General features: G+C 35.7%; 1 protein-coding gene across 1 annotated transcript in view; it reads left to right on the top strand.

Moving 5' to 3' along the window:
* RP1 (RP1 axonemal microtubule associated) overlaps positions 1 to 16,507 on the top strand; it is a 274,928-nt gene that overhangs the window by 20,505 nt on the left and 237,916 nt on the right. Inside the window, exons 3-4 of the mRNA XM_055348747.2 lie at positions 12,303 to 12,466; positions 16,081 to 16,167. Coding sequence (XP_055204722.2) covers positions 12,303 to 12,466; positions 16,081 to 16,167 — 251 coding nt within the window. The remainder of the gene's footprint in view (positions 1 to 12,302; positions 12,467 to 16,080; positions 16,168 to 16,507) is intronic.

The raw sequence follows: 16,507 nt of genomic DNA, 5'->3' as shown, positions 1-16,507 counted from the left end.
AGGAGAGTCTCTTGAACCCGGTAGGTGGAGGTAGCAGTGAGCTGAGATTACTCCACTGTACCCCAGCCTGGGCAGCAACAGCAAAACTCCCTCTCAAAAAACAAAAACAAAAAACACACTTGCATACATATGTATCCCATTTATTCTCATGGATGTGGTATAGAGAATCCAGAAGAATAATTTCATGTCATTTAAATGACATTGGAGTTTGTTTTAGACATATATTTCAATATAGGTCTGTTAGTGGAAATTCTTAGTCAAAAAGCCATTATACGAAGAATAACTAGGACCAAGAAAAAGTTCTCTAGATTTGTTATTTTATGCCTTTGCTTACTTTCTCCCTGTTCACCTATTAGTTTGCACCAGTCTGCACAATGGGCTCTGTCCTGTCACCCTTCCAGGAGGCATGGTGTAGCATAGCATTATGGAGATTGTCTGGTGCTCTTCCTTCAGGAGGTTGATATTGAGGTTAGCCTTGTATGCCCTGTTCGGTATCCTGCTAGGAACTTGTGGACCTAATCTGGATCAACAGATAGAGTCTCATGAATTATCTGGTTGTCATGAAATGTCAAAGTATGTAGAGTGCTATGTAATAGCTCGATAGGACTGATTGAACTCCTGGGTGGTCCTGAGTGGGTTAGGAAAGGGGTCCACAGTGAGTGCCTAGCTGGACAAGTGTCTGCATACAGCTGACCACCTAGGCATTAAGAGCCAGAACCACACAGTAGACCTGCACTGGCAGGCTATCCAGCATAGAAGTTTTACTTTTTCAATGGTGAGCTCTTCCATTTGCATTTTTATTTCTTATCAAAGTTATACATTTATAACTAGTTTTAATCAGAAGTGCATAGCTCGAAATAAAAAATAGACCACTTTCTGACCCTGTACATGCCTAATTCCCACTCCAGAGGCATCTTTCTTGAAAATATTTAGCTGTTTTTCTGCTGTTTATTTCTGTATTTAGAGACATACTGCTTTTTTTTTCAATTTTAGATTTTGTCTATTGACATTTCACCTTCAGCCTCCCACTTCATATCTCTGCCAGTATAATTTTTTTAATTAAATTACAGGGCTTTCATTAATAACCATGTAAATATGTAAATATTTTCCTCAGCTGAGCCTTTTAGTATATCCTGACTACATTTTCTTTTTTGAACTATTTTTTGTTTTCCTTGGATTAAAAGTGGACTACCATTTATTACTGAACTCTTCCCCAGGGCTGACTCTGTCAGCATAAAAGTGCACATCTATTCTATTTTTTTCCCTTGGGGACATTATTTTTCTTGAAGGCATTCCTTGGGGAAGTCCCTTCCCAACTCCTCTACCCAGCTCCCTCCTCATCCGACGTGAACTGCTTCAATCCAGGTTAGCTGTGCAGTTGTCATCCTGAGCTATCCCTCGGCAACATCCTGGGAATCTCCTTTTCCTCTCTATATTGGATGTCTTGTTTATTGAAATTTTAGTTTAGGTCTCAGTTTAGGTGGAGAAAATTCTCTTATAGTTTATAATAAGGGGTGCATGGGAGTTTTTTTTTGATTCTTGAATGTATGAAAATATCTTTTGGCAGGTGGATTGCCTGAGCTTGTGAGTTCGAGACCAGCCTCGGCAACACAGTGAAACGCTGTCTCTACTAAAATACAAAAGATTAGCCAGGCATGGTGGTGTGCACCTGTAATCTCAGCTACTTGGAAGGCTGAGACAGGAGAATCACTTGAACCCAGGAGGTGGAGGTTGCAGTGAGCTGAGATTGCACCACTGCACTCCAGCCTGGGCGACAGAGTGAGACTCCATCTCAAAAAAAAAAAAAACACACCATTATTCTCACGTTTAATGGATAAAAATTATATGGCCTTATACATTAGAAGTAACTCAAACATTTTAAAAGCTTTAAAAATTTGTCTTTTATTTTCTAATCCCAACATGAAAAGTACTAAGCCATTCTCATTTCTGCTCCCATACATGTGACCCCTCTCCCCTTCCCAAAAGCTTTTAGGACCATCTGTTTATTCTGGTATTCCGAAATTTCACAATAATACACACTTGTATAGGGTTGGTTTGTGTGTTTTTGCTACACTAGGCATTCAGTACCCATATATCCTTTAGTTCTGGGAATTTGTTTTATATTATTTCTCTGATCTTTCCCCTCTGTTTTTTGTTCTTTCATTTTAAAATTTCTATTATGAATATTACCTGAGCTTGATGAACCTCTGGAATAATTCCTTAATTTTTAATTTTCTTCTCTCTCTCTCTGTCTCTCTCACCCTTTATTTGGGTATAATTTACAGTTGATAAAATCTCCCCAATTTTAAGTGTTATGATTTGATGGGTTTTGACAAATATATGTATTCACATAATCACCACTATAGTAAGATAATGGAACATTTCCATCACTCAAAAAAGGACTTTTTATTTCCCTTTATAGCCAGTCCCTTCTCCCCTTTGCCCAACCCTTGGAAACCGTGGATTCACTTTCTGTGGCTGTAGTGTTTTCTCTAGAATTTTATGCAAATGGAATCTTATGGTCTGGCATCTTTGATATCTGCTTCTTTTACTTAGCAAAATGATTTTGAGATTCATTATTGTTGCCTGAATCAGTAGTTTGTTTTTCATTGCTGAGTGGTATTTCATTGTATGTACATACCACACTTTGTTTATACATTTGCCAGCTAATAGACATTTATTTCTGGTTTTTGGTTATTATGGATATAAGTTATATAAACATTCATGTCCAGTCTTCTTGCAGGACATACTTTTTTATCTTTCCTAGGTAAATATCTAGGAGTGAGATTGCTAGCTTTTATGGTAATTGTATGTTAATGAGAAATTGTCAACTCCTTTCAAAAGTAGTTGTATCATTTTGTATCCCTACCAACAATATATGAGGATTCTAGTTGTTCTGTATTCTGGTTTGCACTTGCTATTATTAGACTTAAATTTTAGCTATACCAGTGTGTTTACTTTCTGCATTTAATTTGCATTTTTCTAATGACTATTGATGTTGGACATCTTTACATGTACTGATTTGCTATTCATATGTCTTTTGTGGTATAGTGTGTTTTCAAATTTATTTTCTGTTGGGCATTTGAAATCTAGAGCTGCAAGAGTTCTTTACATATTCTGGGTACAATATATTCACTTGATCTTAGCCAAAAGGCTGAGAAGCAACTATATATATAATACAATATACAATATATTCAGATGTATGTCTTGCACGCATTTTCTCCTAGTGTAATAGCTTGACTTTTCACTTTCTTAGTGGTGGGATTTTGAATGAACAAGTTTTAAATTTTGGTAAGCCCAGTTTGTTAATTTCCTTTGTATGGCTCATGCTTTTCAAGTCTTATCTAAGAAATCTCTGCCTGCCTATCTCAATGACAAGATTTTCTCCTGTGTTTTCTTTTAGGAGTTTCATCATTTTAGTTCTTACATTGGGTCTATTTGTCCCATTTTGAGCTTTTTTTTTTTTTTAAATATACTGTGGGAGGTAAGAGTTGAGATTCATTTTATTTTAAATGGATATCCAGTTATTCCAGCACTCTTTGTTCCAAAGACTATTCTTTCTTCATTGAATACTTTGATTTAGAAAGGATAGTCTTTTGTCAAAAGTTAATCAACCACGTGTGTAGGGGTGCATTTCTGCATTCTCTATTCTATTTCATTGATTTGTGCATACATTTGTATGCCAAAATATACCATCTTGATTACTGTAGCTTTATAGTAAGCCTTGAAACCAGATAATGTAAATTTTTCCAACTTTGTTCTCTTTCAAAATTGCTTTGGCCAATCTAGGTTCTTTCATTTTTCCTTTTTAAACTGCTAAACCAGCAGCTGGAGAGTAAAGCTTTGAATGCCTAGCTTGGAACCTCCCCCTGCTGTGTAAATTTTTATCTATGCCAGAAAAGTAGCCTTGGGCCTTATATTCCTGGGTGAAAAGAGAGACCATAGAAGATGGAGTCAGGTCAGCTGGTGCTTAGATTCAGCATGCAGAAGAGTCCTAGAAAGAACTACACACAATGACCCTGCCCATCTGTAAAGCAGTCCATCATTACCTTGGACACTCAAATTGGTATTTTGCTACTTTAGGTTTTTCTGGCATGAAAAGAGAAACAGTTATCTTCCATTAGTTCTGTATCTTATACTACTTAGAAGTTACTTATTTTGTGGCTACTTCTGATTTCACACAATCTTTTTCAAACAATGGTGGCTGAGATTGAACACTCTTATTGCCTTGCTTGGAGTTTGATTTCCATGGTTTAATCCCAAGTATTTGTGATTTATATTTGCCCACCAATATAAATCTCCTTTTTTTTTTGAGACAGAGTCTCGCCCTGTTGCCCAGGCTGGAGTGTAGTCACTGCCAGCTCCTCCTCCCGGGTTCACACCATTCTCCTGCCTCAGCCTCCTGAGTAGCTGGGACTACAGGCACCCGCCACCACGCCTGGCTAATTTTTTGTATTTTTTAGTAGAGACGGGGTTTCACTGTGTTAGCCAGGATGGTCTCCATCTCCTGACCTTGTGATCTGCCCTCCTCAGCCTCCTGAAGTGCTGGGATTACAGGCGTGAGCCACTGCGCCCGGCCATAATTCTCCTTATAGACACCATTGTAATCCAGTGGCTACATACCTATATCATGAAGGCTGATCCTTTCCTGTTTCTTTTTATTGTTATGTATATGAATTGCAATCACTCAGGCATGCAGACAGACACAGGCACTATTTCTCTAATTTTGTATATTAGGAGATTAATTTCCATTTATATAATAAATTTGTCCTCTGAAATTTCCAAGGTTGATAACAGTTTTTACGTGTAATTCCTAAGTAGCTTAATTAATTAGCTTCTCAACTTTTTTTTCTGTTATTGCCTCCTGCTAATGAGAGAAATCAAATACTAAGGAATAATGTTTTGCCAGATAGCACTGAGTTTAGAGGGCCCCAAACCATTGTATATTTAAGCTTTTTTGCCCTCCAAAAACCAGTTTTTGTCCTTTGGGATTAATATTGCTCTCATGAGAATGCGTGGTCTAATTGATGCAAAAGAGGTAATTTTGTAACAATTACAATGAAAATAACTTTCCTTTCTTGGGTAGCTGTTATGTAATAGGCACTGTTCTATGTGCTTAACACATGTTGTCTGATTTAGCTCTCCTAAAGGCCATGTGAGGAATGTATTATTTCTGTTTTCTGAATGAAGACGCTGAGAAAGTTTAACTTATCTAAAATCAAGTTTAGACTAGATCTCAAAATGATTATGTGTGACGTTGAAGATCTACTACCCTCCTCTCCTCACAAAGATACTATTCACATTCATAGAAAAGTCAAGCCATTTCTGACTAGAGATGCACAATTAGTTGTGGTACTAAATGTCAGTGTACTGATTTGCAGAAATGGTTCAGCCTTTTCTGTTTGGCATCACTTATAGATTATTAAAGATTTTTCTAGCCTGTGAATACTCTACTGGGAAGAACAGTTTACATATGATTATTAGGAACTCTAAATATAAAATGATAATTCTAGAGAGGACTTTTACAATCACAAGGGGAAAACATTTTTTTTTGTTTTGAAAGAATTTAGGCACAGAGTTCCTACATGCTGATACTCCTAGAGAACTTTTCATTGGTTAACTATATATATTTTTCTCTTTACATACTTAACCAATTTAAAAAAGGTAAAAGTTATATAGCATGTAGTAAAAAAATTAGATAGTGTAGGCAGGTATTAAATAAACAATGTCTTCCTTCTCCCATCTCCAACTTCTAAACTTTATTTATAAAGGTATCTTAAGGTGTTTTTTCTAAACTTTAAATGTGCACAGCAGCATGTGTACGTATATTTAGGAATATCTTTTTTATTTGTAAAACTGAGATAATAGTATCCAAATTGTACCACATTTTGCTTTATTCTTTTAAAATAGTTGTGTGTTGCACTGAGTCAAAATTTAACTCATTCTGTATTTAAAGATACATGATTGTATCTAAATATTTGCTACTTAGATAAGGAGACTTTTGAAGAATGTTCTTAGTACACATAGTTTGGCATCGTTCTGAGTATATTTGTATAGTAAATTACAGGAGTAAAATAGTTACATTAAAGAATATGTGCATTGTAAAATTTCATAGATATTCTCAAGCTGCCATTCAATAAAGGTATGTGAAACTTCACTATGTCAAACTGTGTTTGAGAAAGCCCATTTCTTCGGACTGTTATAACACTAGGTGTTTTAAAACTAAAGATTTTTGTCACTCTGATAGATGAAAAACAATGTTTTGATTTGCCTTTCTTTAGTTATAAGGGAGGTTGAGCATATTTTCTATTTCTTGATCACTTGTGTTCTCTTTTTTTTAATAAATTGCCTATTCATATTCCTGTCCATTTTTCTGTTGTGATATTGATGTTTTGTTTAGTTTTGTTTTATTGATTGTATGAATTATTTGCAAATAAAGGAAATTTGTCCTTTTTCATTTGTGTGGCAGTTTAAAACAATTTTACCATTTGGGTTATAACTTTTACAAGTTTTGTTTATTAATGTTGAAAAAATCAACTTATTGAGGTATAATTTATGTAAAGAGATGTACGCATTTTAAATGTACAATGTGATGAGTTTTAACAGTTGTGTTCACCTGTATAATTACCATCTCAATCAAGATACAGAACAATTCTATCCCAAATAGTTTCTTCATGTTCTCTGAAGATAATTCCACCATTCCTGGCCCTAGGAAAGAACTCATTTGTTTTTAGTTATACAAATAAGCTTGCCTTTTTCTAGCAGTTCTTCTGTGGAATCATAAAGTATATACTCCTCTGACTAGGGTTTTGATCATCATGAAGCTTAAGATTCATCCAAACTGTTACATCTATTAGTAGTTTGTGCCTTTTAATTGCTGAGTTGTATTCATTATGTAACACATTTTACCTGTAGAGTCACCTCTTGTTTGCTGGGGCTTCTGTAACAGATTACCACAAACTGAGTAACTTAAAACAACAGATTTATTCTCACAGTTCTGAAGGCTAGAAGTCTGAATGCTGTCTCTAAAGACTCTAGGGGAAGATCCTTCCTCACCTCTTCTCTGGCTTTTGGTGGTTGCCTGAAGTCCTTGGCATTCTTTGGCTTGCAGCAGGGTAGCTGGAATGCCTGTCTCCATCTTTGTGTAGCACTCTTCCTCTGTCTCTTATCTCTTCTCTTCTTATAAGGACACTAGTCACCCATAACAGTTTGCTTTCTAGCCCCCAATAATTCACATCCTTAAGTGCAAAATGCATTTACCACATCCCAATATTCCCAAAAGTTTTAACCATTCCACCATCAGCTTCAAATTCAAAATCTCATCTAAATATTATAATTTCACAAAGTCCCAAATCTCATTTTATATATTATCAAAATAAAATTTGGGTGAGACTCTGGGTATAATGCATCTCGGACCAAAATTCCTCTCCATTCACAGATGTGTGAAACTAGAAAACAAATTATTTGTTTCTAAAATGCAATGATGGGACAGGCATAGGATAAGTATTCCCATTCCAAAAGGAAGAAACTGAAAGGAAAAAAGGGGTCATGTGTTCCAAGCAAGTTAGAAACCTAGCAAATTTCATTAGATTTCAAGGCCTGAGAGTAATCCTCAGTGGCTTACTGCTTTGTTCTCTGGGCCCTACTTGGGTGGTAGCCTACCCACTCAGCCCCCAAGGGCAGTGGCTTTACCCTCTCTGGCCCTCAGAGTCATTTGTCCCATCTCTGTTTCTTTCATCTGATGAAATAATATTCTCCAGAAACCTTGTTGGTCTTCTGTGGATGCCAAAGGGGTCCGTACCATTAGACACAAGGACACAAGGGTTCTCCACAGATCTTTCCTGGGTAACTCCATCTCTATTTATGGCTTCTGCTGAGATGGCTGATTGGATCAGTGAATCATATGTTTAATGCTGTTAGCAAGAGGTTGTTCAGGCACACCCTTGGCCTATTTCCAGAGCCTATCTAGAAAGCTTTAGGTATTTGTTACAGCAGCACCCCACTTCTTATTACCAAATCTTTTTCAGTTTCCTGGGACTGCTGTAAGAAAAGTACCACAAATTGGTGCCTTCAAACAACAGAATTTATTCATTCATAGTTCTGTTGGCTAGAAATCTGAAATCAGAGTCAGCAGAATTGGTTCCTTTGAGTGCTCTGAGGGACATCCTGTTCTGTGTGTCCCTCCTAGCTTCTGGTGATTTCCAGCAGTCCTTGGTGTTCCATGATTTGTAGATGTATCATGCTAATCTCTGCCTCCATCTTCACATGACATTTTCCCTGGGTGTCTCTTTTCTAAGTTGTATTGGGTTAAGAGCCTACACTATTCCAGCATGACTTAATATTAATTTATATCATAATTACATCTGCAATGACCCTATGTTTAATTAGGGTCACATTTATAGGTACCAGAGGTTAGGATTTCAACATATCTTTTTTGAAGACAGAATTTAACCCATGACGAACCTGTTGATGGACATTTGGGTTACTCCAGTTTCTGGCTATTGTGAGTAAAACTACAATGAAAATTCATGTACAAGTTTTTGTATGTTTTTATTTCTTTGGGTAGATTACCACAATGGAATTTCAGGGATATGTGGTAAGTTTGTTGAACTTTACAAGAAACTGCCTAACTGTTTCCAAAGTATTATGCCATTTCACATTTCCTCTGGTTATGCATGAGAGTTCTAGTTGTTCTATATCCTTATCTTGGTATTTTCACTGTTTTTAATTTTAGTTATTATATGTAGTGCTCTATCTCATTGTGGTTTTAGCTTATTTACATTTCTCTAATGAGGAATGATCCTGAGTATCATTTCATTTTCTCCTGTGTTCTGTTAATATGGTGAATTACATTGATTGGCTGCTTAATGTTAAACAACTTGCATTTCTGGAATAAACTTGAAGATTATAGTTGATGTGGTTTTCTAATATTTTGTTGAGAATATTTTCATTGATGTTTTTGGGGGTTATTGCTCTGCAGTTTTCTTATAATGTGTTTTTTGATTTGGGTACCAGAGTAATATTCTTCTCATACAATGAGTTGGGAACTATTCCAAATGGTTTATATAGGATTGATACTATTTTTTAGAATGGTTTGACAGAAAATTCACCATCGAAGCCATCTGGGCCTGAAGTTCTTTGTGAAAAGTATTTACAGTATAAATTTATTATTTTTTTAGAGGATATAGGACTATTCAAATTTTCTATTTGTTTTGTGTCTGCTCTGGTAAATTGAGTCTTTCCCCAATCTGTTTGCTCATTAAATGACTAAATTGTTTATATAAAGAAAAAAGGAGCTGTTTGTCCACCACCTGCATTCTTTTTTTCTCCAGTTCATTTACTCACCCCTTCAACTCACTCTTCTTCAAATTGAGGCCTAGTGGTATATGTATATTACAAAGATTTAGAATTTTGTCTATTCACATTTTTTCTCCCATAGCATTTCTGAGAAAACTGGGTTAGATGCTGGACAAACTCCTGAAATCTTCTTACTTGCTTTTTGACTTCTACTTTAAAAGATTATGGCATAAAGTTTTCTACTTTCTTTCTGCTGATGTTTCTTTTTCTTTTTTTGGCTTCTTGTTGTTCTCTTCCTCCTCCCTACTCTCTCCTTCTCCTCCCCCTCCCCTTCTTTTCTGTCTCCTTCTAATTTTTCTTATTCGTTATGTTAGTTTTTCTGTGATCTGACCTCGCCTCACTAAAATATTACATTAAGAATATTCTGATGTTTTTCTCTTTTGGTGTGTTGGCCTATTACCTCATATAGATTACAAGCTAATGGAAGACAATGACATCATCTTATGTTTTTCATCTATTCCTCCCTAGACAGTGGTCAACTAGTAATGACCCAATGACTTGTTGGCTTTCTGTCGATTGAAATGTAAGTTATAAACTGAAAGATGAATCTTCATTCATGATCTTTAGATTCTACTCCAGTTTTTATGGTACTCCGTTGCAGGGTTAAGGTTTGAATCATTTAATGATTTAGGGAGGTGCAAAAACCTATAGTAAACGGACATCATATTTCATTATTTTCATTTTTATTTCCATTCTCTCACTTTTCAGCCTTTCCATCCTAGTTGTTGGAAAATGCAATTTCTTTCTTGATTGATTTGTTCCGTGCATTTTTAGCAAGTATTGATTCTCCCCTGAACTCTTTTGCTGCATTTCTAAGACAGAAGTATGGTATTTCAATTTATTCAAACAAGAACTAACATACCAGTTATCCTACAGAGCATAGCTAGAATTTTTCTAGCTCTGTAGTTTGTAATTGCAATTTAACATTTTCTGTCACTGTTAAAGACAGACCATCCTTGACTAGTTTTTTAAAATTATGTTTTTATTTACTGATTGTCTACCAAGATGATTTGGTAGCCTAACATGGCTTTCCACTATGCGTAGGGCAAACAAAATATAGTTTTATATTTTTAAGTAGATTTTTTACAAACAGGCCAGGTGCAGTGGCTCATGCCTGTAATCGTAGCACTTTGGGGGGCCAAGATGGGTGGATCATTTGAGGTCAGGAGTTTGAGACCAGCCTGACCAACATGGTGAAACCTCATCTCTACGAAAATGCAAAAATTAGCTGGGTGTGGTGGCGGGTGCCTGTAATCTCAGCTATTGAGAGGCTGAGACAGGAGAATCACTTGAACCCAGGAGACAGAGGTTGCCATGAGCCAAGATCATACCACTGCACTCCAGCTTGGGTGACACCAGCGAGACTCCCTCTCAAAAAAATAAAAATAAAAAATACAAATACAAACATACATTAATTTAATATGTATTTATTGTACCATATAAATTTAAATCTAGCCTTTGGTTATTTATTTTAATGATAAAAGTGGCAAATACATTTTAGTTCAAAGTTGGAAGAGAGGAAAACAGTCTAATGAGTAGAATGCCATTTAAGTCAGTAGTTCTTAATTTTATTGCCTTATATTCTTACTTATTTTATGTAATCTTGAGTGTGTTCCCTAATTTCTCATGACTTCACTTTTGTTTTATTCCTTTTTTTTTTTTTTTTTGAGATAGGTTCTTGCTCTGTTGCCCAGGCTAGAGTGTACTGTGGCAAGATCACAGCTTGCTGTGACCTCAAATTCTTGGGCTCAAGCTATTCTTCCACCTCAGCCTTCCAAGTGGGTAGGACTACAGGCATGCGCCACCACATCTGGCTTTCATTTTTCTTATAGATCAGCTTTCTGATTGACATGGTTTGGCTCTGTGTCCTTACCCAAATCTCATCTTGAATTGCAATTCCCAGGTGTTGAGGGAGGATCAGGTGGGAGGTGGTTGGATCATGGGGATGGTTTCCCCCATGCTATTCTCATGATAGTGAGTTCTCATGAGAGCTGATGGTTTTAAAAGTGTTTGGCAGTTCCCCCTTCGCGTGCACTCTCTCTCTCTCCTGCCTTGTGAAGAAGGTACTTGCTTCTCCTTTGCCTTCTGCCATGATAGTTAAGTTTCCTGAGGCCTTCTCAGCCATGTGGAACTGTGAGTCAATTAAACCTCTTTTATTTATGAATTACCTAGTCGCAGGTAGTAGCTTTATAGCAATGTGAAAATGCAATAATACACTGATGTTTACCCCAAAGAAACCTGACAAAATTAAATCGAAATCCTAGGACGTTATATCATACCACTATTAATGTACTATAATGTTTAGTCAGTTTCAGTTATGTTCACAATGAGCCATATGTTTTCTAGCATTGTTTTCATTTGTTTCTAGGTGATACAAAATATACTTCTGTTTGTAGGATTTAATTACTTTATTAATTGGGGATACTTAAAATAATAAATGAATACATTATAGCAGATAACTTCTCAAATTCTACTCACCCAATTCCAGTTTAAATTCTTAATTATTATATAAATTTTTATTTTGGAAAATAAATATCTAAACTCAAAAAATATCCTAAAAGGCATTAATTCTCAATGCACATGTTACATGCCAGAGCTGAGAATATTGGAGATTTTTTGTCAAAATACTGGAAGCTTCAAAAAATTTGTTTAGTGACTCTTTTGGAGTCCAGGTATGACCAACAGTAATATAGTAATGATACCACTCTAGCCACCTCACTAAAGATCTTTTTGGAAATATTCTCACTGTCACATTGTAGAAAATAGTAATTTTATTGAGTATTTTAAATTCCAAATATAAATCTTCTGTTATGGCACTTTTTCAGAGGAGATGAAGAATAAGTTTTGTCTATCCTGAACTCTCCTAGTTTTATGATGACCTGCTGTTCTGAGTCTTCCATTTCTATCAGTTGCCATAATGCTGTATGTTATTTTTTCTTTTATAGGTAGTAACTGGAAAGTTTTTATAATCACCAGTGACTTGCCAGATGCAGGGACCAGCTCACAGATTTATATTATTCTGTATGGACAACATAGAAGTTCAGCCCCCATATATCTTTATGGAACAGATGGGGCTCGATTTCAGGTTGGCCATGAAGACATATTTACTGTAAGTAATAAAACTGAGTATAAACTGTTAATGTAAGTGATACAGCTAGTAGGTACTTTGGAATGAACATAGTCTATCCCTTTAGTAACACCATGTGCCCTGTAGAAGATCATTCAAAAATAATTTATGGAAGTTTTTGCTCAAGCAGATTTAACACAAGTAAATCTGCAATATGGGAAGAGACAGTAGCTAGAGAGAAATACTAGATGGTAAACACTTATTTTTATGTGGACAGACATCAGGAGCAAGGGCTTATGCCTTTCTGGCTCTCCAGATAAGGCTCAAAGTCAAGCTCAAAAAGGGAAAAATAAAATTGTCAAACAAGGAAGGCAAAAAAGTTGTCATCAAGTTGTTAATTACTGGTTTTTATTAGTTATTAGTTATCAAGTTATTAGACCATGGCTAGACACATGGAGATCAGGATCGAGAGGGAAACAGAGGTAGCAAAGATGAAGCAGGGAGACCAGTGCCATGTTGTTAAACTGAAGTCAGATACATTAGCAAACAAAGGCAAGACTTGAAGTGGGTCAAGCACCTGGCACTTATAGATGCTTAGTAATGTCTGTTGAATAAATTAATGGATGCACAGAAGGATTGGTTTGAACCAGGTGGAGACAGAGTAAAATCACCATGAAGAAAGAGTCTCCTTAAGTATTGCAAGTCTTCATAGGACAGCCATCTCCATGTGATCCTGGGTGTTTGGTTTACTACAACCACAGGAGAGGCTGAACCATTTGGAAACATTGTTCCCATTAGATTAGTTTGATCTAACTTTTCCATCCTATACGAGTCAATATTTAAAGACACTCTTGTGTTTATAGTCACTAAAAGGAAAAGATTTTGTCATTATTTTCTGTGAGTAAGAAATAAAAATAGTCTGAGCTGTTGTTGTTTTACTATTTTAGTGTTTCATGTTTTCTTTTAAATTGAATTATATATTCACATAGTTTATAGGGCTAAATAATTTTCAATTCTATAATAAGAAAGGAACACCCTTAACCCCTCATTTTTATAGTTTGATGCTTCTTTTTTCTTAATGCTGCTACTAAATATCAGCTCTTTCTGTTGTCACTCTTGCCTGAGTTCTGGGATGGCTACATTATTCTCGTTGTAGAGGCGATGGCTTTATTAAATGCAGTAATTTCATGCCAATTTTGATCACAGTTTCGTTTGTTCTAATGAATTGTTTTCTTGTAAGGGTTCTTAGGCAGACTGTTTTACATCTTCCTTTCCTTTTTCCCTGTATTTTCTTTGTATAGACCTTTTCTTTTTTATTATGGTAAAATACATAAAAGTTACCATTAAAAAATTTTAAATTGTACAATTTAGTGGCATATAGTACATTCACAGTGTTATTCAACAATCGCTATCTACTTTCATAACATTTTATTCACTCCAAAAGAAAACTTTGTTATGCAGTTGCTCCCTGTTGCCTTTCTACCAACCCCTAGCAACCTCTGTCTTGTCTTCCCTTCCCTTCCCTTTCCCTTCCCCTCCCCGCTCTACCTCCCTCCTCCCTCCTCCCCTCCCTTCCCCTCCCCTTCCTTTCCCTTCCCTCCCCTTCCCTTTCCTTTCCTATTTGGATGTTTTAAATTTTTTCTTATTGCTGAATTGCTGTAGCTAGAACTTTCAGTACAGTGTTGAATAGAAGTAGCAAAAATTATTATCCTTGTCTTGTTCCTGATTTGGGGGAAAAGCTCTTCATCTTTTGCCATTGAGTAGGACGTTATCTGTGGGTTTTTCTCACGATAAGTGCCCTTTATCATGTCAGGAAGTTCTTTTCAATTTCTAGTTTGTTGAATTTTTTTTTTTAATCATGAAAGGGCATTTGATTTTGTCAAATGTGCATGTGTGTGTGTGTGTCAGGGGGGCAGTTTGGCATCAGTTGAGATGATTGTGTTTTTTCCCTCTATTTTATTTACATGGTATATTAGATTGATATTTGTATGTAGAACCAATTTCCATTCCTGGGATAAATCCTAGTTTATTATAACATATAATCTTTTTAATATGCTTCTGGATTCATTAGCTAGTTTTGTTGAAGATGTTTGCATCTTTATAAGGCACAGTGGTTTATAGTTTTCTTGTTATGTCTTTGGGTTTGTTATCAGCATAATGCTGACCTTGCAGAATGAGTTAAAAAGTATTTCCACCTCTTTTTTGGAAGTGTTTGGAATTAATTCTTCTTTAAATATTTGATGGAATTCACCAATGAAGCCTTCTGTCCTAGGTTTTTTTTTTCTTGGGAGGTTTTTGATTACTGATTCAATCTCTTTACCCTTTATAGGTCTATTCATAATTTTTATTTCTTCGAGTCAGTTTTGGTGGTCTGTGTGTTTCTATAGATTTGTCCATTTCATGTAGGTTATCTAATTTGTTGGCATACTATTGCTCATAGCATTCTTTTATAATCCTTTTTATTTCTGTAAAGTCAATAGTAATGTCTCTACTTTTATTTTTGATTTTAGCACTTCTCTTTGCTAACATCTAGATAGGCTAAAGTCTATCAGTTTTATTGATGTTTTTAATAACCAAATATTAATTTATTTTGTTGTTTTTATATTCTCCCTTTTGTTTATCAGTGTATCTCTTTCTTCTACTAGCTTAGGATTTAGTTTGCCTTTCTTTTTCTAGTTCCTTAAGATGTAAAGTTAGGTTATTTATTTGAGATTTTTCTTCTTTTTTAATGTAGGTGTATATAGCTATAAATTTCCCTCAGAGCTCTGCTTTTTCCATCTTTTTGTGTTATATTTTTGTTTTCACTTATCTCAAAGTATTTTTTAATTTTCCTGCAGTTTGTTCTTTGACCTATTTGTTGCTTACGAGTATGTTCTTTAATTTACACTTTTTTTTTTTTTCTGAGATGGAGTCTAGCTCTCTCGCCCAGGCTGGAGTGCAGTGGCATGATCTCAGCTCACTGCAACCTCTGCCTCCCAAGTTCAAGCAATTCTCCTGCCTTAGCTTCCCAAGTAGCTGGGATTACAGGTGCCTGCCACCACACCCAGCTAATTTTTGTATTTTTAGTAGAGACAGGGTTTCACTGTGTTGGCCAGGCTGGTCTTGAACTCCTGACCTCATGATCCACCTGCCTTGGAATTTACACATATTTTGAACTTTTCAGTTTGCCTTATAATACTGATTTCTGGATTCATTCCATTGTGTTTCGACAAGATACTCTGTATGATTTGTCTTTTTAAATTTTCAAGACTTGTTTTGTTGCATTACATATGTTCTATCCTGGAGAATGTTCCATGTGTACTTGGAAAGACTGTTTTCTGTTGTTGGGTGGAGTGTTCTATAGATGTTAGGTCTAGGTGGTGTGTAATGTTCAAGGCCTCTATTTTCTTATTCTTTTCTCTACTTGTTCTACCCATCATTCAAGTTGGGTATTGAAGTTTCCAACTATTATCATAGAGTGTCTGTTTCTCTATTCAGTTCTGTTAAATTTTGCTTATTATATTTTAGTACTCTCTTGTTAGGTGTGCACATGTTTATAATTCTTATGTCTTCTTAATGAATTAACCCCTTTATCAACATTTCATGTCCTAATCTGAGCTGTTTTTAAGTGGATTTTGTGAAATTACATTGAAAGTTGTTCCCTTGGCTCTTCATAGATAACAGTTGGAGACATTGGAGCACTCTTTAAGATTCGTATTGGTCATACCAACTCTGGACCCTCCCCTTCCTGGCACTGCAAGGAGGTAAGGATATATCAACACTTTCCCATTCTTTGCAAAATCCTCTGCATATTCCTCTCAGGAGTCAACTCATCATGCCTATAATGAGTTGATAGAGTCCTGTACCTTTTTAGCCAGTGCTTTCTTCAAGGCAGAAGTGTCATATGCCCTTAATAATTAATTAATTCTTAATTGATTGAGGGAGGCACCTTAACCAAGCAATTCTTTCACCTCTTTGCAAAGAAAAAAACGCCTGGGACTCTGGATAAACTCATATAGCTTCTTGATATAGTAGCACTGCTGATAAAAAGATGACTAGCTGTATGTTATTTGCTTCAGAAATGTTGTAAAGATAGACCACTGT

The sequence above is a fragment of the Gorilla gorilla genome, chromosome 7 (genome assembly GCF_029281585.2).
Source record: "Gorilla gorilla gorilla isolate KB3781 chromosome 7, NHGRI_mGorGor1-v2.1_pri, whole genome shotgun sequence".
Classification (NCBI taxonomy): Eukaryota; Metazoa; Chordata; class Mammalia; order Primates; family Hominidae; genus Gorilla; species Gorilla gorilla.
Note: the sequence above shows the minus strand (reverse complement) of the source record. Positions and strands in the feature narration are given on the sequence as shown.